Below are 27,521 nucleotides of genomic sequence, written 5' to 3'. Positions count from 1 at the left end.
CAACTTCCGTCATAATAATTGATTGTTAATCAAAGTTGATGAAGTTAGATAAATTTATTAACTTTTAATTTGTTCCTAATTTGAATTTGGTTCTTTTCTCAGACGCCTTCATAGGTCCTGGTTGCGAATACGTCATTGCCCCTGTAGCCCGATACGCAGGGGTGTGGAAAATCCCCGTTTTAACGGCCGGAGCCCACGCTGAAGCCTTTGAGAACAAGCCTGATTACCCAACCCTGACCAGGATGATGGGAGGCTATAAAATGGTCGGGCAGGCTGTGAAAGACATTCTAAAGGTAAGGATGAGAAACGAAATGACAGATTATAAATTTGTTAGTAAGTATTGTTAATATCTAATAAGTGCAATGGAAGTCACTGAATTAAAAATGGATATTACCTACAGTGCTATATGAATTTCGACTAATTAATGTCGACTAAGTAATTTTTTGCAGCACAAAGAGAATTGACACCAAGTAAATGACAAGTTTTCAATTAATTGAGGCTGCAAAGTGAAAGTCATAAGAATTTCATTTGATTTCAAAATAATTGAATCTTGTAAGTTTACGTAGTACCATTTTGACGTGAAATTATTTGATTTGTCAATGAAAATGAAGGTTTATTGCTGGCGGCGTGCGCCGAGATTATACATACGAAAAATGTTATAATTTTTCGGATATAATCAGTGACATCAAAAAAAAAATTGTGTGGCATTAAAAAAATAAATAAATTGTTTAATCGTATTCGTTGAATATCATGAAATCAAATTATTTATAAAATTTTACAAATTAATTAGTGTTTTTCCATTTTATAATTCTGCTTCCACTTTACTTACAACGTTTATTTATTTTATGTATAAAATTAAGCCTAGATTTTTTTATAAACTCATTTTATATATTTACTAGACAGATGAGTAATTATGGAATATTTAACCACATTAGCAGAAATTTATTTGTTTAAAAATGGTCCCACAATTTTTGGTTGAACCGTTTATTTTTAAAACATATTTTGTTATTCAGAGAATATTAATGAACATTTTTCGATTTTAACTTCTTCCTTTTCTTGATGTTATGTTTTTGATTGGCTATTTTAATGAAAACCATTACTTCCATTTGACAAACAACAGTTATTATTCCGGACATATTTTTATTTTAAAAAATCTATTATTACATTAAAAATTAAATGAGAATTACACTGTAATGAGAGCTGGGGAAGACATGTTTATGTGTTGAATCATACTATTCAATATCGGTTTTACTTCCTAAACCAATTTGTTGAAACGTGATGTACTTAAAATGAGAGATTTAAATGAGGACTTGCTTGCGAATATTATTTAATTAAGTGACGTTAAATTGGATTGGTTATTTTCTCGTAAGTGCTCCGCTGAGTGACTGTTAGTGACAGTCATGTTAAAGTAATCAAACAAATAGAAATTTACCCTGAAAAATCTTCATACAACCTGACAGAGTAGCTAAAAAAAATTATTTTATCACAAGCACAGTAATGGAATTTATTCTAATGAAATGTTTTACTTCTGCGATTGACATTATTTGGAAAGACGAACATAAAGGAATCTGGATTTTTACTCCATTTTAATAAATTACGACACAGATGCAGTTAAACTACATTTTTTTGATTAAATTCTTATTTGATCGTTTATCAATAATATATTATAACTATCGACATGTAACAATTGTGGCATATACAATATGTGGGTGTAACGTGTAGCAATGTAAATAAACTATTTGTTCAGGAAACATTCAGAAAATAATTTTTTTCAGGGCCTCCTGGGTGGAGCTATTATAAAGGAAAAAAAACTAGCATATATATATTTTTTTTTTTTTTTACAGTAATACCGCACAAGAGTCCCAACTGCTCCCGTCTGGAGCGAGTGAGACTATGGCATCCCCAATTGGGGTATGTTGTGAGGCTGAGGGTATTGGGGAGGGGAGGGAGATGGGGAAGAGGAAGGTGGGGAAGTACCTGGCTATTCAGATCTGGTCACCAAACACGGCTAAAGCCATTTCAAGCAACGTTTCAATTCTGAATGGTGGTCTTACACCAGGGCGATACTGAGAGTATCTTCCACTCTGGAACGTGCCGCAAATATACTATATATTATTTTAAATTATTAATTGTGAAATAACACAAATTAATCAAATAAAATTTATTTGCGCACGCCGGGTTCGAACCCGCGACCTTCGGATCTGTAGTCAAAAGCGTATACCACTAGACCACGCCGGCCGATTGAATGTAGTGGTTAATTGAAAAAATGTTGACGGGTTTCTGATTTTAAAGAGAATGAGTTAAATACAGGGTAACGCAAAAGTCATCATTCGTTTTAAAAAAAACAGTAAAATTGTAAATAAAATAATTGTTTTAACACAATAATTATTCCTCGTTCTAGAGGAGTGTAGCGGTTTATGGTTTTGTCAACATGTATTCTGTTTCTATTAACTTCGTAAAGTCGTGACGTCTTTTGCAAAAATGAGAACATCTTCCGATAGGGGATCACTGCGCCACCTGGTATAAAATCATTTACATGCTAATATTTTCTTAGTTTTCGTGTGCCTGACGTCTAGTATGAAAAAGACAGCATGATAGGGCGACATAAAATAATGTCCGATATATTTTCTTCATCTCATGTTACTCGAGATAACATTGGGTTTTACAGTCTATTGACTATTATCCCGCCATCCCAATTCGAAGTATAATTGTAATATTATAAAGAGTATATACTAGCATTTTGGTTTGTAAACGTACCTATCTAGTATAATATGAAATTGGAAATATAAAAAAATAATTAATTTGTTAATTAAATATGTTGAAATTGTAAAAAGAACTTTCTCCCATAGTCCAACAATGTTTCATTTCAACGTCAAATAGCTGATACAAAGTTTAAAAGGATTGCATGGATCAGTACGCCCAAAGTGTTTGCGATTCCTTACTAACAAAGGATTTAGATTTTCAACAGTTTGGGCCCTGGAATTAAAGTTTAAACATTGATAATTTAATATTCCGCAAGCAGAAGCATCTAATCCAAGCAACACGGTGTGATCGTGGATTATCTCTTGTTACGTGTTGCAAAACGTTACGATAAAACATTTTATCAAAACACTGGGAGGTTTGACTTGAATATCATATTCCGGGATTAAAGGCGTTTTGACAGATTTGGAATCCGTGCTTAGTCATTTTTTAAAAGGATTTAAAATAAAACATATCATAATCGGATAATCTTAAAAAAATGCTTGAGGAATTTATTGATAAACATTTTTTTTTTTTTTTTATAAACCGAGTGCTGTATAAAAAAGATTACCGAGGGCAATCATGTTTGGTATAACAATGAATGATTGTAATAAAAATGGGGAGATCTGGATAGAACGCTACTACAATAAAAGTATTTCAATATTAAAAATGCCCCCAGTTGTCAGACACTTCTATTCAAACCTCAAAACTTTACCCCAAACCATTTATAAGTCCCCGAGCAACGCCGGGTGTATATCAGCTAGTTATTGATAAAATTTATTAAAAAAAAAACAAGTCGATCAAAGTACCTATTCCCCAGCAATATTTCCTATGGATCCATTATTGTATGACAAAATAATATTCCATTACAGTAGAATTATTGTATTTCACTACAAAATTATAATTTAACATTCTTAACATTTGGCATGACAAAATATATGCAAAAAAAGTTTAAAGGTTATTTAAAGAGTAGTTAAAAGTATATACCGTTTTAGAAATTTTATTTAATGGCACCGTTCCTCCCGTTATTCTAGTCTGTGCGAGAACAAGTGTTCTGCCGTGTTGTATCTTTAACAAGTCGTGGTGTCGACTGCTGAAGTTTCAATCTAAAAATAAGCCATACTATTTTAATAGGAATGAGCTATCACTAGAGTTACACACTATATTAAAAAGTACAGGAATGGAAGAAAAGATTAGGAGTTGAATGAAAGAATGCCTGGAAGAATGCGAAGGAATCGAAATGACTTTCACTTCCATGAAAACTTTAAGTTGTTTTGGAAGTCAAAAGGTTCCGTAGTGGTCCAGAAAACGGAAGCATGAAAGTGATAAAATCTTAAGATAGAAAAATAAGTAGATGAATAATGAAGAAATAAATAAGAGATGGATAAAGTATTTTGAAGAAGTCTTTGAAAGCGACCTGACTGACAGTGATTCCAGCGGTGAATCAGATATGAATGATGATGTGGTGAATGTTTAACTCGAAGATATTTCAATTACGATAGGTACTGTGGGAAAATTATTCACTTTTTTAAAAGTGTTTTTTTCTGAATTTTATAGAATCAGAAGTTGGAAAATTATTGATGAAAAAAAGTTTTTTTAATGCAACTAAATTACTCGTAAATTGCAAATAAAACCCTGTCGTTTAAAAAAAATAAATATAAGGTTTTTATATAAAGAACTTTGTTACATAATTATCTGCAAACTTACATAAAACTTGTACATGTTTTAGAGAAGATTATGAAGAGAACAAAAACTTGGTATAATTTTGAAAAGTCAAAAGTCAATGGATGGAACCTTGTTGTTCCAAGGTAATGATATTTCAGAAATTTTTTCCAAAGCTCTGTTGTTGTTACTGAAAACACACACACACGTTTAATATCTCGGTGAACATCATTTATAATTTCTCTTGTACGTAGAAATTTAATATTACTATCCTAGTTCAGTTTCAAAACATACATCCATTTTCCAGATATTAAAAATGTGATAAACAACCAATGTTCTATGCGTTGTGTTCTAAAACTGCAACATTATTTTGATAAAAGTTGCACATCGCAAAACGAAGTGCAAAGCTTGAAAGAAAATATTTGAAACTCTTTTCCCGGCGCAATTTCACAATACAATCGCACCATTGTCGATGTTCATGGAGCATATCGCGTTTTCCTTTACAACTTTACGGAAAAGATTTTGCGAAGACGAGTTTTTTCATTACTCAAACTGTTAGTTTTACAATGCTGCAACGAAGCAAACTACTCCTTTGTTGCTAATTAAAAAAAAATATATATATGTATCGCTTCAGGAAGATTTTACAACAAACAAAAACATTAAAATGCGGTTGGTATTAATGCCTAGATTTCTTCGTTAATTAATTTGTTTGTTTTATGTATTCATCTATGCCATAATGCAAACCTTCTACATATAAAGCCTCACTAAAACGTAATTTTATTCCATTGATAAACGTCCGTGTACTAAAAAACCTTGCTAATATAGAAGCTGATATAAAATACTTCATGGAAATATATATATTGCTTATCCAGCTAAAGAGAATTGATTATCTATTGTGGCAATAATAATTGAAATAACAAAAAAAGCTTACCAAAATTTTGACAAAAAATTTCACAGAATTCAACAATAAAAAAACCACAGTCCTTTTATTTCAGGAATTTGGAATAAAAATGTGCTTTCAATTTTTAGCTTGTCAATAAAATATTTTTTTTGTATATAATTTAATTTAATTCCCATAAAACAAGTTTTTATTTTAATTTTTAACGCATTGCTTGAAAATTTTTAAACATTTATTTCTACGATACACTGTTACCAACACGTGAGTTAAGCATCTATATTTAAAAAAAAACATCACTTTAATTAAGTTATTATAAAATATAAACCATTAATTTCAATATAAATATTGGTAAAAAAAGCGTTAAATAACTTTATGAAATTCAATGAAAGTACATTTTGAATAAAACTGAAATAACACAAATAAGTTGGAAATATATTGGAATTATCCGAATATAATAGTAAATTGACCATTTTATGAACAGAAAAACGATTTATGAATGATATACAAGAATACATATAAATAGCTGTCTCCTTCGGTTTCGGTGAATAATCTGATGACGCGTATGCGTGGAGTCATTGCTAGTTCCAAAAAACAATGCTGCAAGACTTAAAAAAAACAGAGTTAAAGATTTTTTATTAGTACTAACTAGAATCTAAACTTTAACAGTCTTTATACAATGTGTAACAAAAACACCGTTTAACGGTTGTGAAGATATTTTTTTTAGTAAGGCAGATATTATTTAAAAATGCAGTTTTTAGAATAAATCAATCACATATTTTCGTAATTTAAGTGTAAATTTTGTTTTCTTCTAGTATTATTTCTTCTGGTAATTCGTCATTTTTTAGGATAGGAGTCATATTTTTTTCTAGTCTCATGTGTGTGTTTATGCCACAGTTTTTCAATTTTTCTTAGAAAGGCGATTAATGCATTGTAAATATTGATGTTTTTTATGAGCTTTTTTATCATTGCACGGGGTCATGAGTTTTCCGGTAATTTTGTTAATCATCAACGATTCCTGTCAAACTGTTATAAATACTAGTTTAATATCGGCTAAATTAATGTAACTTATGTAGGTGCATTACTTTGCATAATAAAATAAGAATAACTCGGCAATGATTGATATACTCGTAGGAAAACAAAGTAATACAGTTTCATATAATAATTGAACAAATTGGTAAAACATTTGATATTCGCTCAGGTATGAAAATATAAAAAATGATATACAAATACACATAATAATTCATGATTTTCCAAAAAACATTTGATGTCAATTTAGTTGTTCAGCTCTTTACTGCACAAACAACTTAACATTATTTTAGTTTAATTTAACCTTTTAGAAAATTTTTACTACTTATTCTAAATATAATCATAAGGCATCGGATTTATGATTTGTTTACAGAAACGAAGGAATTTTGTAAAGTGGACCAATTATGCGCCAATTCTTCAAATATGTCAGAACTGATAAAGTGTTTCATAACTGTGATATATAATACTCGTATTATGATTTTTCGCTCTTTCTTTTGGATACAATTATAATACGGGTACAAGTGTGACATTTTAATAGATCTCGAGTGTTTAACCTGTTTGAGCTAATAACCTTTAGCGTACGGTGAAATAGGACCCCACGTGAAGGATTTCACGTGACGTTTACTAGGCGAGATTAATGGGACACCCTGAAACTGTAGCTGGGGTCCTTTTAGTTGGAAAACTGTTGTTACTTTTTAAACACTGTGTTGTTTTACCAGGGAAGGATTTATGGGTGGGACGAACCGAATTTTCTTTAAAAAATCAGTATTTGGAAATATACCTACAGTTTTGTTTTTAATGAATTGTTTAAAATAATCACTTAAAGAGCTTTTTGAAACTAATAAAACAGGGTACCTAGAAAGTAGATAGGGACCTAAAAAATCGTTTTTTTTTTTATTTCTATATTATGTCTAAAATCTAATGATTTTGATTAACAACATAAAAAAAACAAAAGACGTAATCAAATAAGCAATCTTTTATAGAGATTTGTCAACAAAAACACCCTTTCTTCGCTATTCTTTGAACAGAAAAATACAATGAATACTGTTTACCCAAAATCAATTGCTTTCTCCAGATAAATATTATTTTCTGATAAAGAAAAATCTGTTCTTGAAATATTTGGGTTTCGTACAAAAATAATTTATTTCAGTTATCAGTTATTCTTGTATTATTTTTGCTCTTGAAGATTGTTGAAAGAAAAAACACAAAAAATACCTTTTATAAAATGACATTTTATTATGTTTATTAATATGCGAAACATTTCAAATGAAATAAATGCTTTCATAAAGGGAAAAACAGTAAAATTTATTTCGTGTTTTTTCGCTAATTTCCCTTGAGGAAGAAAATAAACCAAGTATGGTTAAGAAAGGGCATATTATAATTTTTTTAAAGAAATACAAGGAAAACCACTCACAAGAAAAGTGTTTTTAATTAACTTCCTTTAGTTATATAACCCAGGCAGGAGGAAAAAAAATAAACCTACATCAAATTGTTGCCAATGAGAAAAATGCTGTAAAGAATTTGATTCCTGTTAGTCGAACTTCCATATGTCAATCAATCGAACATTTGAAAATTTCATCGTACCTGTATTGAACGTTATTTTAAAGAAATTTGCTTGTTTATTAGTTGAGTCTTATGTTTATTATTTCATTTTAATTAATAACATTTATTAACCAAATCATCACTAACAACCCTTATGAGTATTATATTCATGAAATGATGTAGGAAAATATCTAAAAATAATTTAATATAACAGATTTTTTAATTCAGTGCATTACCTGTAAAACACAATGATCTACAATGTGTTCTCACATTTTTATATAGGACATTGAGCTCTGAGGTTGCAGATCAATTAGTCTAATTAAAGATAAAATCAATTGTTACCACATATTAAAACGTTCTCCAACAGATTTGACAATGCCTTGTATTGAACAAAGTGTTGTTGTATTCATTTTACTATTTTGTTTTTTTTTCTATTTTATTTTACTCAAAATTGCAAATGTTTTTACATGGTTATGATACCATTTGTTTGATTTTTAGGTGGTTCTTATAAATATTTAAGTTGATTTTAATAATTTCATTTTTTTTTTTAGTTTAACAGAAAAAAAAATTATTTGACATATTCATGTATTTTGTTGACTGGCCTAACTCACTAACCATCACCTCCTCCCGTGTAATTAATGTGACCAGGATTTTCCTCCCCCCAAGGGTTTTGGCTGGGACATCTGCGGCATGATGTTCCACAACTTCGGCTCCAGCACTGGCAAAGGGAACAGTCTCTGCTACCTCACCGTGGGAGCCATCTTCAGCGTCCTCGATGGCAAGAAGAAAGACCTCAAAGTCATGTCCTTCGATGAGACCAACACTACCAAAGTCGAGTACATTGACATGCTTAGGAACATATCCAAGAAAGCCAGAAGTAAGTACAATTACCCAATAAATGACACTGTAGTATTTTTGTAATGTCTTTTTTTCTAGGATTTTTATTACTGCGTCTACTTAATTTTTCTAACCATTTATCGCACGAATATTTTGTTTGAATAAAATTCTGAGTAAAAATGGGAAATCTAAGTGATTTTTATTTTGTGTGTTACTCCATGTGTGCTCTGTGTTTTATGTGTTTCCCCCGTGTTTTTTCTAGGGTATTTTTTACGCATTTTCTTTCAATTATCTTTTTGTTGTATTTTTTCAGCACGAAGTTTTTGTGTTAATAAGAAATGTAAGGTGGAGTATGCATTACGTATATAATATTACGTAATGTTACATCTTGGTTAATCATATAGTAAAAGTTCTGTTGCGTATTGAACGCCGATTTTATTTTGTAGTAAGGCGACAGGAAAATAGAAAAAAAACACTTGGGTAGGCTAACCATTTATTGGATAACTAACACCTTTGCCGTAGGTAACCCCAAATGGTTCGCTACGTTTGGCGATTTAGCAGGGGTGCTCGGGTTCATCGGATGAGCTCACCAGCTGCGTGGCGTGCCAGATTGGGAGAGGCTGGTTTGTGAAGACCGTTTGACCTCTCTAACTGGTCTTTCGACCCAGCGGGAGGAATATATTAATACGTCCGTCACTCCTAAATTTATTATTGCTAAATCCATTTGTCTTGCAATTGATTTATTTTTTGTTATTTTATTTTATTCAGATTCCACGTATTCGTACTTACCTCTTTCCACGGATAATGTACTATTTTTTTCACATTAAGTGTCAACAGTTACTACGTTAATGTGTGCTTATAAGCCCACGGTTTTTATTTGTGGGAAGAACTCAATAAATCAAACCAATATTGTTTGCTCTTCCCTTGCGATGATTTAAAAATAATTAATTCACTTTCGAAACCATTCAAGGCTTCAAATAAAACAATCATTATTTGAATCTTTTAGGCAACCACCCTTAAAAATACAAATTCTAAGCGATTTTTCGTGTCTTTTTCCTTATCTTTCCCAGTCAAGTGTATTAATGTCATTGCTAAGAGATTGATTCCGGGAAAATAAAGTTGCCTGAAAATATTCTTTCTCACGGAAGATCAAAAAGCCGCCAGAGGGTGACACTTAAAATATATAATACTAGATTCTTCTTATATATATACCTTTTATTGTTATATATATTACATCTAGTATGTAAACCGTGAATTGATATTAATTGAACAAGATTTTCTCTCATTTTTTATGAAAAAAACATTACAACGTAATTAATATAGTGGTTTTACACAATTATTTTTTTAAATTATCGAAGAAAACGATCACTTTGTGATTATATTACAATTACATTAAAATTGACTTTGTTTATAACCACTTCAAATTTATGCATTGTGTCATCTAGTTGCAGTTGTTATATTCTTATATATTTAGGATAGTATTATTATAAACTATTGACATAGTTAACTTTTATAAGAGCCCCCGAGAGTCAAAAGTGGCAGTGTCCGCCACCAGTCAAACATGAGTTGAATATGTAGTTTTATAGAGAAAGATGCATTGTTTCGCAATAATATATCTGTTTGTAACGTAAGAATCATCAATCCACACTATTTTGGCTTTGAAGTCTTGCTGTTATAGCAAAAAGTGTCAACTTTTGAAAAAAAGTTGTAGTGTCAACTTCCGTCCGAAACAATGGCGGCAGTTTTTTCAGTAACCAATCAGGACGCTCCATTCGGCCGCCATGCTTTTATTCACACCTGCAGCACTGTCAAGTGAATCGTGCTTGTTTGTGGTTGTGTTGAAATAAAAATTTATTTCTAGTTAACGAAAGATTTTCGAAGAATTTTCTTTAAAAAAACTTTCCACGATATTTTGCCACCAGAATCAACAAGGAAATGTGAACAATAATCTCATAAAACTATCACAACCAAACTTATTAAGTTTATAGTAATATTGTCCGAAATAAATTTATAGTAGATTAAATGCTGTTGAAATGAGATTCCTGAGGCGTATGTGTGGTAAAACCATGTTTGATCGTGTGAGGAATGTGGAGATCCGCAAAGAGTGCAAGGCTGATCTTAGCGTAATGAGTAAGATTAAGAAAGGGACGCTTAGATGGGCATGTAGAACGAATAAGCGAAGATAGGAGTGTAAGGAGGATAAATGATGCAAATGTGTATGGTAGGAAAAGTCGGGGACGCCCGAGGAAGACATGGCACGATCAAGTGAATCAGATACTCGAGTCGGTCCATGTCAAGAGGCAGAATAATAGAATAGTATGTATGAGACGATGTATGAATGTGAATGAGGCAAGAAGTGTGTGCCAAGACCGAGTTGTTTGGCGGTCCGTCCTCTCTGCCTACCCCTGCGGGGAAACGGCGTGATGGTTAGTTAGTTAGTTAGTTTTTTGTCCTAAAAAAGGTTAGGATATAACCATAAACAGTTGACACAATTTGTAAATTATAATAAAGTGTTAAAAAACTTCTGTTGATGTTTTGTGTTTTGTTAAAAAAATTTCAAATTTTTAAATTTTAACATATTTTTAACATCAAAGTCAAATCACAAAGTAATTTGGTCTCACCCTCACTACTGAAAATTGAATGAGGTTAATAATATTAAGTTGGTTTTTTGAAAGATAGCAAATATCACTTTTCTTTCGTGGTCGGATCTTTTTAATTCAATGTAAATATTTTTTTTTACAATCTGTCATTGAAGATAACAATGGTCTAAAGATTTCGGTTACGGGAGTATATGGAAATATTAAACTAACTTTCTGGGCTTGAATATATCGAATATTTAAATTTGGCCACTTATTGAACACTCTTTTTCGTAATACGATATAGCGCAAAGTTTTCGTTTTCCTTGAAATAATTTGGAGTATTTTTTACAAAGCCATTAACAGTGTAGATAAAAGGCTAGTTTTTCTTATTTTACTTTCTTTATGTTATCATATTAAGTATCTTAGAAAATGGATTATGATCGTTTTGGCGCAGATAGTCAGAAATGCTAATTATTTTATCGGCGTTTTAATGTATTTTAGATTTCTTTTCTTTAAGGAGACGTGGACATATTGTATTTCATAAATAAGAAATCGTGGACATATTGTATTTCGTGGACATATCGTATTGACGTGGACATATTGCATTTCTTCCACCATCAAGATTCAGGCTTATTTTTTCATCTTTAAAACTCTTTTTTCATAAAATTGGCAGATTTATTAGAGATATTGATTGTGCTTCCTGGATTATCATTCCATGTAAATGATTTTTACATTTTCAGCTCTAGACGCTATTTGTCCATTAAAAAAAATTCTTCAACGAGTTCCAAACCTAAATGAGCTTTTACTATGCAGTAAGATGGGGCGACTTTTGAATCGGGATTTATTTAATTTATTTTTAATCATCGCGGATATCTGCATAGTTCTTGCTACCACTCGCGACATTGAAAATAAAAATCGAATTAGTTGGTTTCTAGCTACATCCAAACATATTGTTTATTGAATTGTGAAGCTGTTTTTTTTAGATATTTTCGAGCAAAGAAAAATTTAAATACATTTTTTTGTATTCCTCAGCGATTCAAAATGTTTTATATTATTTATATCATAAAGAATATCAGTGTCCATCAAAATATTATACACACACTCGTATTTTTATCGTTGTGATATTAGTTTGTAAAAGTGGTATATGAAAGCCTCTCCCCTCCGTAAGGAGATTTTCATCGCCATGTTGTTTTTACTATACAATTTTCATCTATTTAGATAGTTTAAACGTGTGCATTAAAATATCAGAAGAAGTAATTCCACACAAATGATTTTATAAAAAAGTTATCAAATTTCGTTGAAAATTGATCAAAGTCACCCCATTTTATATCGTTGTAGAAAACAAAAAATAAGATATTTTTTCAGAAAATTCGATTTTGTTGAAAAATTACCAGTAAAGCATAGTTAATTCTACCCGGCCACGAAGGAAAGCCAGTAATTAAGTTGTCATTAGAATTTGCATTCATTTGTGGCGTCTAACCAATCTTTTCTTTTCATACGATGAATTTAAAAGGTTTGAATGCAACATTATTCCCTTTTCTGTGGTTCTCTTTTATTAAATAAAACGTGCGTTACCTAACTCATTTTTCTCAACGAGAATAATTTATTGAAAGTGCTATATCATTTCGACCCTCGGAATATTCATAATGAAATATTACGTATGTGAGAGTATCTTTACGTTTTAAAATCAAGTACTTTATTTAAATACTTTAATAAGGCATGTTGCTTGGTGACTGGTGCAGCAAAATTTTTCACAAATTTCAACAGGGAACTTTGGCAACATGAAAATAGCAGAGCAATTTTAACGCAACTGTTTTCGGATTGTTGTGTCGTTTCCACCGTGAACTATAGAACTTTAAAACATGCCACATCGTTCGTGATTTAAAAACAGTCTAAAACTTGGCGAAACTGGGAATTATTGGTTATTTTTCTAAAAATAATATACGTTTTTAAAAATAATATTATTATTGTGTTACAATTCGTAGAACACCATTAATTAGAAAAAATAGGGTATAAAAAATATAATATTGTTATTTTAAAAAATCTGAGAGCATTTTAGTTTTTTTTATTGTATATTACATTATTGTGTTCATTAACTACCACAATTGATTTTAAAGTAAAAAGGTTTTTCCGAAAATATTAATTAAGTGTTAAATTATAATAACTAAATGTTAAATTATAATTAAATATTAGTTAGCTAGCGCCTCCCCGTGAAAAATCACCGAATATTTTAATTTTAATTACAATTATTTATTTTTAATTTTGGCATAAGTTAGCGAGTCAAACCTCAAATTTTAATATTTAGATGCGATCAAATCTTTTTCTGATATTTATATTTCAAATTTTCGTTTAAATACTGCAAATGGATATCGTTTTTAATTTTTAATAATTAAAAGTATTTAAAAAAAAAGTAAAAATAATTTTCGGAACTTTTACATAATTATATATTCATAAACGTAGTATAAATTAGTACCTACATCGATGATTAAGATACATAATATTTCATTCGTACGCATCTACGAGTATATAAATAAAAATTTAAGACGGGTTGTTTCGGAGAATTTGAACAATTCATCAAGTTTCAACGTTCATTTTCACGTTCTATGAAAGATTTTTCTGTTTTAATTTCAGTTTTTTCAAGCAACTAGCCTTTAATGATATAATAACAGAACTTGAATAGGACTTTCACCGACCCGGAAATGAACGTTGAAATTTGATGAATGGTTCAAATTCTCCGAAACAACCCGTCCTAAATGTTCATTTGTTCAAAATCATAAATCTCTATGAAATATGGACCCAACATTGCATTCGAATACGCATTTGTTTTTTAAACCAATATTTTATAGATGTCACCTTAAAACATGTCACAGGTAAAAACTGGCTATTTTTAGAAAACAATGCATTCTGAAATGAAATTTAAAGAAAAACAATACGAATAAACTAACTATACGAAATAATTACTAAAATAAATTTGTACCGAAATAAAATTTTACTACTTACGTTTTACGAAATAATAAACAAAAAATCGTCAAATAACGTTATCACAAAAAAACAACAGGTCTATCTATTAATGAATACATTTTTTCAAGTATCCTAAAAATTACAATATTCGAAATTGGGGGGTCACATTATCATTTCATTACTGACCAGATAACTAATCGAAACGACAATTCAACACACCTTTAAAAAGTGATATTACGTCATGAAGGTGGTGAAACAAAAACTAAGTTAAATAGATTACACAGGTTAGGTTTATAGGTTAGTTTTTTCGATCGCATTTTATGACTTTATTACTTTTTAAAGACACTTTAAAAAGTTTATGTTTTAACTTAGCTTGTAAATTAATTAAATAAATTTATATAATACTAAATTATTAGGTTAAGCTTTAAAATCTTAAGTCATGGAAATCTGTAAAAAATATATATTTTTATTCCTACGCACGGGCTTTGCCTTTGTTAGTTTTTTTTTATTAACACTTTGGTTCTTTATATTTCCCAGTGTTATGTTTTTTTTATTGTAATTTTTTCTGTATTTTAAAACTGTTCCAACGTAACCGATAATTAAATAAAAATAAATATTTGGAATCACTAGCGAATTATATGTTATGTTTGACCGATCGGTGACTGAGTTGACAAATTCGTCGAATTCCAGCCCACGCTTCGCAACGTGGGTTCAATTCCCCTGCTGCCTAAACCTTTCATCATTACACTCACAATATCTTACACATTGTATGATTTAAATAATTTGTACGAGCTACTAGTAAATATCAACGATAAGGTTACAAAAACATAGAAGAAATGCAAAAAAAAAAAAACAATTCTATGTTGTTAATTTAATAATGATTCTATAATGATGGTTATAGAATGTTTTCAAATATTGCAAGGTTATTCGTAAATTGAAAATGTTTGTCTTTCTTAATAAAAAACAGTGTGTTATTATTGTTGGTTTCATTTTAGACATATATAGATATTTCAATGACAGATGTCTTGTTCTATGTTCTATACAACTCCTTAACGTACATATGTTTTTAGTATACCTGGAGATTAAATAAACCCTTGTCGAGCAGATTTATCACACTTCTTTATGTACAACATGAAACAAAGCCCTTATAAAAGACTACACATTATCTAAAAGGGTTTACACGGTATAATTCAGTTTACAAGGAACAAACTAGTGCGGTTTCGGTGTGGGTGGCACTCTATTAATCCTCCAAGAAGACATCCATCATACTTTTCGCAGCGATCTTTTAAACCGATGGTGACAGCGACAAAGTGACTCCGCTCATGAACACGATACAGGGATTGAACGGGGTTTTACGGAAAAAAGTTCCATAACCACTCAGTACTCGCGTCAATAACTGGAATATGAGTTGAGTGATTGGTGTTCGAGTTGGAAAGTTTTCTCCTTCATTTAAAAAATTTAATCATTTAAATCATATTTATATAGCCAATGCACTCACCTACATTTCAAAGTTTGTCCTATATGTTTAAGATCAATAAAAAAAATATAAAAAAATCGTAAATGCGCGAATTCTGCGAGTCAAAAGTGGCATATTATGGCGTGCGATCACTCAAGACGTTTTGCAAACTCGGCATAGTATGCCAAAAATCACTCGAACGGATATCCTAAGTTTTGTAAAATATTAAGGTTTTTGTGGGTAAGGGGTAGAAAAATTTATTTGTGACGCATAAGTAATTGGTTACAATATTTAATGTAGATGTGGTTTTTATTTTGTGACGTAGAATTTTAATGTAAACCATCACGAACAAAAATCATATAAAATATAATAAAAGTAAATACTTATTTATTTCTGTTCAAATCAATTATTTTTTACATAATATTTAATTTTGCTCGTAAAATTACTATCGTTATATATTAAAATGACGTTCGTTATTCCAAAAAGAACTCCATTAATTTTTTAATAAAATACCAGTTTTTTAAATGTCGTTTCCATTGTCGAAATCAAAGCACGCCAAAACGATGTAAGCTGGAAAGGCACGCGTGACGTTATATGAACCCCATATGAACAGTAGGCCATTCTCACTTGGGTCCGAATGAAATCAACTAATCTTTATCTTAATCATTATCAACAATTAAAAAAGATCATGAATTCTTTAATAATAATTTAATATAACCCGTGTGCGAGTCCACGCAGCACATGGCGCGAGCTGTTAGCACCCGCCGACTAATCACAGAGCGCTTTAATCGTTTTTATAAAAAGATGTATTAATTCCACGTTTGTAAAAAAAAATATTTATGTAGAATAAATATTTGTTGATCTATATGAATATACAAAGGGGCAAAGTTAACTAACTTCGAAAAATATTTTAGTATGAGAAAAAAAAGATTAAATTCGAAAAAAGTTATTTTTATTTTTTACTTCTACCATCATGTAGAATCTGCTCCCGGAGTAAGTGCACTTTACCGTATAAATATTTTTGAGCCATAATATTTTTCACTGGAATTTCCTATTTGAAAATCAATATTGTGAATTACAACAAATAAATTTAATTTTGTAACCGATTGCGTAAGTACATTTGCGGAAAGTAATACGTAATAGATGATTTATTTTAACAGTGAAATATTTACGGTGTACGAAAATATTATTTTAAAGGATTATATTTCACTGGAGTAAGTAAGTAATAATGCATCACATTTTTAATATGTATTTTCTAAAATTATTCCAACCATTGTCTATTTATTTTTCAATAATAATAATTTTGTAATAAACATAATTTCAATATCACTATTACAAATAAATATTCTATGCTTACAGCATTAAATGTAATGCACACAATTTTGAGTAATCTAAAGCTATTACAACTTAGACGAAAATAATTCGCCTTACTGCTACAAATCTTCCCAAAACATCCCAAGCGTCTCTACAATAAAATTAAAGTTTGCTTTTATTGCTCGTTTATAAACACAATTCTTTCTTCAAGTGTTTGATTTGCTTAATCGCGCTGTGTTTTCGTATATTTCAAAGTTAAACCTTCACATATGAGGGAGTACCGGGATAGTTTGTTTCTGTAAATAACCTACCCACTTCACATAACAAATACTTTAGCGCACTTCAATTTACAGAAATCTGATTGTATTTAATCTAATACGATTAAATTTACCTCAAAGATTTATTCTAAAGTTTTTTTTCTTCTAGAGAGCTTAAGGCTCCATTAAGAGTTTTAAAAACGAAGAAGACTGTACGAAAGGAAAGTACCACATGTAAATACAAATGTTATAGGAAGCGCTCTAATATTAAATTAAACAGTAAATTGTGAAAACATTTAATAAAAAAGAACTGGTTTAAAATAGAGCAAAAATGTATCGACGAATGCCTAAGTTTGCAAATATACACTGTATAGTTTTCCATTCCTATAACATTTCAAATAACCTAACAAATATATTTTTGATATTTAGATTTTTTCACATTTTGCGATTTTTTTTCTATCGAGGGAATATGATATAATTACCGTTTCGGCTCGAAAAATGTTCAGATAATGTCTTTAATTTTTTTAAACAGCTTAAAAACACAAAGTGTACAAAAGAAATATGTTGTAGTTAAAATGTTGTAGTAGAAATTCCGAATACCGGGGCTTAAAACGAGCAATATAAATGGCCTATTATTGCCTATTGCCGGCGAACAATTGTCTTAGCCATGAATAATCTCGTACTCCCGTCAAGATTGCCGGGACATTTTAGTACAGTTTTGGTAGCGGGTAGGTGGCGAATAGAGACGCACGTATTATGTAACAAAGAGAGAAGTAAATAGGTTTGGCCATGCAATATTTTTTGTAATATCGGTAACCATCGAAAGACAGTATTGCCCTGTCTCCTATAAGAATAGGCAATACACGACGATATTATGCAGTATTGACAGATATCTACGGAAATACCTCGCTGACAACGTAAGAATGAAGTATGTGCTTTGTTTCTAGAGTCGTCAGTTAATGATTAAGTGACAACATCCTCGCCAAATTTTACCTCCTGTGAACAAAGCTTAACTACTGTTTTCCTAATAGCAACATTATAAATGTGACAAAAGGAAGTTTTTAAAACATGAAACGCTTACTTTTCTCTATATTCATTAAATGATTTTGAAAATAAACAGCTCACAGAATTTTGATGATTAATTTGAAGTCTAACGGAATATTTCCGCTATCATTAATAAAGAACAAATGACTTCCGAAAGTCAATTACACTAAATTTACTCGAATAATCGTTAAATCCTAAATTAGACTTCACATTGATAAATAAACCATTTTCAACTTGAGCGTAAACAATGGCAGTAAAATGCTTTAGTAATGCTGTTTCAATTTTCTTATTTGATTAGTTTTTGCGTCAGAAGCAAAGGAAATTTCGCTCAAGTTCGACCCTATATGCTGTATGTATTCGTATTATGTTATTACTCGAGAACTTAAAATAAAATTCATAAAATTAATCAGTAAATTAGCAAACCGTATGTGAATGACGTATTAAAATAAACATATATATTTATTACGGGGATAGTTTGGCTTTTATAAGAAGCACAAGTTTCTTCAGCCATGTAAGCTACAGGAAATCATTTTGAGCTTAATCTCTAAATTTGCTTCAGTTTGTATACGTCCTTGATGTCCAAGAAGGCGGAACATTAGCAAACATATGAAGTAATGATCGTGCTCCCTGTTGTGGACTGAACTATCAAACTTCCAAGAAGCTGTCTGCGAATTTCATTGAACCACTTCCGACGCAGTCACTGCTACTGAGCTTACGTGATGCACAAATGGTCTCTTATGGATACTGCCTTTTGTGAAAGCTCTCTGCACGTAGATGGGTAATGTAAGTTACGGTTTCCAGGTTGTATTTCTGAAACTCAACTGATATCCACTGCCTTAAGGCTACTTCCATCAATCTGAATTACAATGAGAATTATATATGATTACTTTGCTCAAAACTCGGACATCAGACAGAGAGTTGGATGGGATGTACTAGTATATGTATAGTGGATACGTCCAGTAAAGGCTGCTGCTCAGTCGAAATAGAGAGGTTTATATGAAACGTGCATCATCTAGAATCTTTTCAAAAGAGTTTTTTTTTAAAGTGATCAGCTGTCAACAGAAATTCTGTGGCTAAAATCAATGAAGTTGGTTATTTTGTAAATACAATTATGTTAAGCCATTAGGATAACCAATTTTTAAGAACATTAATAACATACTGGGATCGTTTTGTAATTTTAACTCCTGGTATCTCTATTCTAACGGATAATTTAGTTCATTTGGCATAAATTAGATATCTATTAGTTCAAACATTATTTAATTCGTGAAAATTGTTTATTATTCCGACTTACACGTAAAAATTTACTCAATTAATTATTTATTGTCTTTTGTTGCCCTCATAGATATTTCGTCTTCATTTATCGTTGTTTCGTACTTCAAACTCACACAATTTTGCAATCTCAGATTTCCACGATGTTCCAAAGGCTATAGATGTATGTTGGGTGGAAGCAGTACAAGATAAATATGGTTACGTCAGGTGGGATTCAGTGTACGTATACACAGTACACATTTGCCAAACATATCAAACCTATTTAATGTTATACTGTGTGTATCTTAATATTGCGATGTTTGCGATACGGTTGGCGAGCGATTGCCATAGAGTTGTACGCTATGAACTCCTTGCAGGCGAATTATACAAGATGTCCGGAAGTAAAGTGCGTGATTCTACATGATAGTGCAATTAAAAAAGATTAAAAACTTATTAAGAAATTTAAACGTTTGATGGTAGTTTTAGGTAAAAAAAGTTAAGTTTGTATTGGAAAATAAATATTCTTCTATGGCAAAATATTTTTGTATGCGAAATAAAAAAAAATGGAATTTCCGAAAATTCCATCTTCTTTTCCTCCATCATTTAGAATCACCTCCCGAAGTAAACTCACTTTACTCCCCGGAAACTCTGTATATATCGTTCCAATTCGAATTAAACCGTATTCGATAAGTTTGTTTTCAAAAAAGCATTTTCATGTACCTATACAAGTGAGTGACTCACAGAAATATTAATAGAATTTGAACTTTTTTTATCTTTCGTTCTTATATCAAAAATATATTTTTTAATATTAAACTCTATTTATTATATGCAATTTTTTTAATTGTTGCATAAATATTTTCATGCAATTTTGGTAAAAAAACAAGAATTTGTGCATAATGGTCTGAGTGTCCTCAATATTTTATTCCACCCCTAAACCAAACCGAATCCATATTATTTGGATCATGCATCAATCTGCAATGAATTATTTATTATATTGATACAGTAAAACCTAATCTTGGAAAAAAAAATCCATTCATTTTGCCAATTATTTATATTAATATCAAAGTTTCAAAGTTCACAGTGAAAGTAAATTGAATGTCTCCAACCACGTACCTAATATCACGGTTTATCTTATATTTATGATAATATATTGTTTTTTATTAGAAGCTAGACTTTCTAACATTACTGTTGCTAACTAGATTAACTACTACATTTCGCGCCCTATGCACTCTGAAAACGTATTTCCCAAAGTGTAATTACCTGCAAACATCCTCGAGGAACTAATCCAACTAAAATCTAATTACCCTGTTCTTAGAAACTGCACTAATCTCACTACAGTGAAAAGCCGTCCTTGCATTCTTGAAGAAAGTGTCGCTCCGGATACTCAATAAACATAACTTATTGAATTAATTACTTAAATTGACTCGTTTCTGTTAAACATTACAAATGTATATACATGTAATTTTACGGTGATATTGGGATGGCGAAATTGTAGTCTAATTAAGAGACGGTAAATAACATAATGCATTACTTCGTATGACAGATGATTACAAAGATAGGCCGGACAACCATAATCACACTTTCTATACCTTCTCTCTCATAGAAGTCTCCAGTCGCACGTTCATTGCAATAAACGAGTCTCCACATAAAATTGTAGGAAACGTTTTTAAGCTCGAATGTTATTTTTTTATCGTGAGCTTTGATACTTATAACAAGTGTATTGAAACTAGGATAAAGACAGCGTTGTTACTTTCATTTAAATTTATATAACAAAATACAGTTAATTAATTTATGAAGAGTTTTTATTCCATCTCCGAGTAACTGCTTTGAGTACTTTCAAGGGAAATTAAAGTGTTATTAAGCTTGTCACGGTAGCTGGCAGTTCTAATACGAGGTCTGCTCAAGTCTGGCAAGGTTTTAGACCCGGAATTTTCGGCTGGATAGTATAATTTGTAATTACTGAGAGCGTTCGTGAAACATTGTTGTGCTTCGAATTTAATAACGCCTGTTAAAGTGCAAGTTTAAAACTGTCTAGTAACCCTGAAAACGTACCAAAAATCATCTATGTTTGGTCATATTTTGTGCCATTATGACCCTGTGACAGTTTTAGAATAATACATTTTTGAAGAATAATAGAAATATAAGTATATCTTAAAATACATTTATTTTGTTTAAAATTTACGCGGATTCTGATGTGATTGGCTGGGAATACCAGAAGTACCTGCTGTGTGCGGTCTTGGGGGCACTCTCTTGTTTTCTAAGAATACCGCTATTTATCCGCTTGACTTGGCCTAGAGAGGCCGTCTCTATTGTGTAGAGTTGATTAAACATAAGCGCAACCCGCGTAGAGCCCCCCGACATGAAAATGATAATTTGTATAAAATGAGATGTTTTTTTCCGTGCTTTAGGGGTAACTTATCGCAACACGAATTACAGAGTTGCCAGATGGTCAATTCTATTGTCATTATATTTATTATAACGAGAGAAATTATTAAATTTTCGGAAAATAATGGTGAACCGAAATGGTCGTTGTCTTTCCGACTATTGTCAGTAGAACAATCCCATCAAACTTAAGTATAGTTGATTATTGTGTAGATATAAACTTAACGAGTAGATTTCCATCAAAAGCTCAGCCTTAGCTCTAATCTCAGCCTTTTCGATGTTGTTCAAGATGCCTTAAAAGCCATAATGCCTTTGTCTGCGAAGGCTGTAGTAATTACTCCATTATCCTGGGTATGATTGCGAACTCCGACGCCTTTGAAGGTCATGGGTTTATCTGAAAACTGAGAAATAAGGCTATAATGCCATTGGGATATTGGATATCCCTTTATGGCTGCAAACCTGAGCAATTAATGTTCTTTACTCAAGCGAATGTGTCTTGCTACGAGGAAGAAATGATTTGTTATTGGGCGTGAGCATTGTAAGGGAAGTAGACATAAATTTTAGATTAGTCATGGACGTATTCATTGCTTAATTATACGGAACTAAGATAGTAAAGGACACTTCACTTAACTATCTTAGAGTGGACTGACATAAAAAAAAATCGTTATCATATCGACTCGAAATTCAAAATTCTTCTGATTTTTAAAAGATTGATAAAACAAAGATCGGAAAGTTTTTTTTATCAAGAGCCATTTATTTTCTGCAAGAAAAAAGGTTTGAAAATTTTGTATGGGTATTAGAAAATTATATTTTTTTTATAAATAAGAAAGACAAACATTTACGGTTAACGAATAATCTGCGAATATTTGAAAAACTCTTAACTACCATTATTAAATTCGGAAGATGATGCTTTTGCAATGATGGAAGACTTAGCTAGCTGAGGTATTGAAGCCACAACGCCTGTTTGGGAACCTGACGCAATTGTAAACTTAGTCACCGATAATCTCGCTAAATATGCAAGAAAAAAAAATCGTTATGTCAAATAAAATTTTGCTTAGGTTAAGTTCATTTCACAGGATACAAAAGAATAATAAATTATTTCCGAATTCGGAATTAGGTTGAAGTAATTTACAATTTAGCGAACCTGTTACTTTGTTTTAATATTAAATATATATTTGCATGTTTAATTAAAAATTTAAAAACTTTTACTAATTTTTTTGAAGCAGGCCTAAAATTCCCGAGTTACAAATAACCTGGCTCTATTTGAAATCTACCACAGTAAGCGGAAAAAAAAAGTTTAGTTTGTATTGTAAATTGGGGACTTAGCCAGTGAAGGAATTGAACTCACGATGCATTGAGTAAGACCCAGGCGCAGCGTGACCCCCATCAAATCAGCCACTGACCGGTTTATTGGAATAACTATTTTCAATTTTTGGAGATTTTACCCATTGATGTAATATATCATTGAAAAAGAAGATAAATACTAATAAATCTAAAAAAAACACTAAACAGAACAAGACACGGAAAAAATTAAAAAAAGATCACTGAAGAAATGTGTACTTGAAGATAAAATTGTTAAATTTTCATATACGAGATCGACAACAATTACGTAAAATAATAAGGTACCCATGGCCGAGTTAGTACTGGATACCGCTTTTGGGAAACGGCATGATGGTTAATTAGTTAGTTAGTTGCGGTCTCAGAAAAACTCATCAAGTTTAACTTACATACTTAATAACACCAACAAAAAATACCCTTCTGCCATTCCTGTCAAGATACCACAGTTACATCGTGTTATTCAAAAAAATCAGCGGTTGTTGATATCAAAGATAAAAAGTCATAACATAAAAAAATGGTTCAAAAAACCTCCATCCGAAAGTATTTGAAAATAAATAAAATGAACGAATCTCTGATTCCAGTTAATTTTAAAACAATCCCTTTGTTACCTTGGAAATGTTGGAACGATTCTCCTCGCAGTAAGAATAAATACACACTTTTTGTGAAAGTCTACATCAAAAGCGGAAGGACATGTTAACGTGTCGGTATTATTTGTCCAAGCCTTCACACGTCTGTGACGATCCAATCACGTTACAATATTTTACTGAGGTAACCGGATTGTTTCTTCATAAAATGTAAATACGGGACGTAGAGAATTTAGTTAGCCGTACAATCTCTGCTGTTCTTGTAGAAATTAAACAGGAACTTTTGAAGCGCTTCCACGTAATGTATAGAATAACATATTTAAATAATTCTAAATGAAGGTAAAGTACAATATATACATTATTAAATGAAAAGTGCCCAATATATTGTTAATCACGTAAGATGAAAAAAGAAATGAAGACAATATTTAACTGTGATTCTTCTTAAATGTATCTTGGTTTTAAGTCTTATTGTAATGGAACGACGGCATTTTGAGATGTTATTGTAATAATTGATCTAATTTAAATCTTTTTAAATACTTTTAGAACAAAAACTAAATAACGTTGATGAATTTATCATTCAACTGTTCAATTAGTACAATATTTGTGTTTTCATTATTCACCTACAGCTTTGCTTACAATATTTTAACATGTCGATGCCGCGTCCGTTTACCTTTCGAATATTTTGCATACATGGGGAAATTTAAAAAAAAATGTTATTAATTTTAAACAATTATACAAAAAAAATAATCATAACATTAAAATATGCACTAGCTAATATTATGTTTGATATAATCTACCTACGCTAATAGTAGAGTAGATAACGGTTGCTATATAATATTATATTTTATTCAAGGTGTCAATGTAATAATTTTTTCGTTATATTGCTACAAAAAGGGGTTCTCATTTCCATCCTATAATTTGTTCCATGGCTGAATTCACAATTTTCGCCCCCATACTAACCTGAAAAATAGAGTGTACTACTGGATGAGCTATTTAATTAATAAAGTATGTTTTCTCTCCACAAAAAGTAGAGTAGAGGTTACCTTTTGTTTCCTTCTGAATACCTAGAATTGTTATTACTAAATAGCAAAATTTTCTTGAACATAATTCTAGGGGAATCCAAAACTGCGCAATCAACCACTGTTCCGAGTTAAGTAAGAACTAACTAAGCTCAGTTTCAGTGCCGATAAATCGGCTTTTATAAAAATATTTCACTTTTCAGATAATTTAATTTTCCTCACTAAGTGTAAACTGTTCTGAAGTTTTTACATTTACATTCTTTTTTGTTATATTTCCCTACTTGCTACGCTAGCTTCGCCGTGTTGTACAAGTAATATGAATTTATTTTGAGTACGATGAAAATAAAAATTAAACATGCATTTTTTATAAAAAAAACAATACAGGAATAATCTCAAAATAGTATAAAACAAAGTCGTCTCCAGCGTCGGTCTGTTTGTGGGCTTAATTCTTCTAAACCATTTAGAGATTTTCTTCCTGGAGGTTTATATATATATAAACCTCCTGGATATATATAGTACATGCAAAGAAGGAGCGCAATTTTTTTTTTTTTTTTTTTTTTTTTTTTTTTTTTTTTTTTTTTTTTTTTTTTTTTTTTTTTTTTTTTTTTTTTTTTTTTTTTTTTTTTTTTTTTTTTTGTAATGATAGTTTGATAATGGCCTCAAAAGCCGAAACAGCTGTCAAATTAAAAACTGTAAAAATAACAGAAATACTTGCAGAACTTATTAATTATTATAACATTATTAAATTTGATTTATTTTAAATTTATTTAAAAAAAAATAAATGGAGTTCTACGAATTAAACACCAAAACAATAAATAAAACAGTAGAGGTAAACAAAATAAAGACAAAACAATTGGATTTACGCGTAATGTTATACCAAGTCATTTTAAATTATTGATTGGATGTCTTACTTTATAATTAACTTGAATATAATTAGAAATGAATAAGTAGTACAAAAATAATAATTTATCAAAATATAAGAATACTTATCTGTTCAGAGTTGAAAAAAAATTAAATAAATTTACGTGATGGAATGTATGATAATGCAGTCGTGAGATTTCTAATTATAAGGTTTTCTCTTAAATATTGTATTGAATACCTTTTGAAATCAAGATGTTTTAGGTTAGGGTTGTAGCATGTTGTATATGGAGGGACCATGGAAAGTGTGCGATCTACGTCTAAAACTATACGATATACTTGGATGTTACAGTTTGAAGTTTTGTGGTTTTCGACTTGAGCTTTAAGCTTTTATCGAAATTGCGCTTTGCGAGAAGTTTTAATTGTTTTGACATTTGAGTCAGACGAGTTCGAATTGAATTTGCCGTTAAATATATATTTTTTTTCCATCAAGAAGCTTATGAAAGTTAAATAATTAGTTTAGACTTAACTTTCTGCTGTGAAAAGAATAAAAACAACACCCAAGACAATTCAGAAGATTGTCGGAGATTTTATTAAATGTTTGCCTTTTATGAACATTTTCGTGATAAAATAAAATTCGTGGCTTACAAAAATATGTGTGAAAAAAGCTGAACTTGTAAAAGGTAGGATTTATAGTACCTAACGATATTTTTATAAATAGTTTGTAAAGTAATGCCTTGTTCAGATTGCGAGTAAAAATCACCTGATATGTTTATTTTAGTTGCTGCCTTTAGCGGCACGTTTTACTTGCTGACCGTCATGGACTGAAAAAATATTTCTCGGAGCTATTAATATCCAATCTGATTGCAGATTTACCAGCGTTAAGAAGAGATTACCTTCTGCTACTATTCTAGAGGGATTTAATTTCGATACTTCTTAAACTATAAACATACCACTCCATAAAATGCATACCAAAAGTGTTAACGCAAACGTCTCGGTATTTGATTAGCTATATATTTACTAAACAAGGACCAAGTTATGATATGATATTAAGGTTTTTTTCATCAGATAGATATGTTCCTCTTTTCTACTTGGCGTGTAATAAATAACATAAGCTGAGGATATTGCAGACAATCTGTTGAAATGTGCTGAGATAAAGCATTTATTTTAAAATTTTAGTTTTATCCTTTCATTTTCTTTTCTGAAATTTTGGATGAATCGATATGTACATATACATATCTCTAGATTAAAAAACGCGTTAATTAATAAAATCTATAGAACGGTAGTTATAAACAAGTAGGTACTTACTCCAGGTGGTACGTTAAATAAAATTGGGAGTCAAAGATCTTTCTTTTGGACGTGCTTTCTATCTATTCGAATTGTATATTTCCCTTTTTTTCTACATATGGAAAAGGATTCAATTTAAGAGGTTTATTTTATCATGCCTATATAACGCGACATATGCTCCCTTACCTTGGTATTGGAATGAAGGTCATTAAGATTATTATCTTCTGATTTCAAGCTCTGAGAAACTAAGAGAGCTTATCATACAATTATGAATTAAATTTTTTCAGAGATTGTAGAAAAAATATTCACAATCTGCCGAATTAAACCATTCGACACAGATTTTACTCAAAGTGACTGACAATTTGTGAAAACTCGTCTAAGAATTTTATCTACAGTAAAAGTGTAATAATAATTATTGTAAGTTACAAAAGTCGCCGGTAGGATGGTAAAATTTATTTTCTGAAATTTTTTATTTAAATAAGGGTTGTAC

General features: G+C 30.6%; 1 protein-coding gene across 1 annotated transcript in view; it reads left to right on the top strand.

Annotated features, from left to right (window-relative positions):
• The window catches only part of LOC149417296 (atrial natriuretic peptide receptor 1-like), a 513,733-nt gene that overhangs the window by 230,572 nt on the left and 255,640 nt on the right, over positions 1 to 27,521 (top strand). The window contains exons 3-4 of the mRNA XM_089640190.1: positions 103 to 293; positions 8,534 to 8,744. Coding sequence (XP_089496316.1) covers positions 103 to 293; positions 8,534 to 8,744 — 402 coding nt within the window. The remainder of the gene's footprint in view (positions 1 to 102; positions 294 to 8,533; positions 8,745 to 27,521) is intronic.

The sequence above is a fragment of the Hesperophylax consimilis genome, chromosome 15, assembly GCF_061612785.1.
Source record: "Hesperophylax consimilis isolate HC1 chromosome 15, BYU_Hcon_1.0, whole genome shotgun sequence".
NCBI classification, from domain to species: domain Eukaryota; kingdom Metazoa; phylum Arthropoda; class Insecta; order Trichoptera; family Limnephilidae; genus Hesperophylax; species Hesperophylax consimilis.
This window is presented reverse-complemented; position numbering and strand designations above follow the sequence as displayed.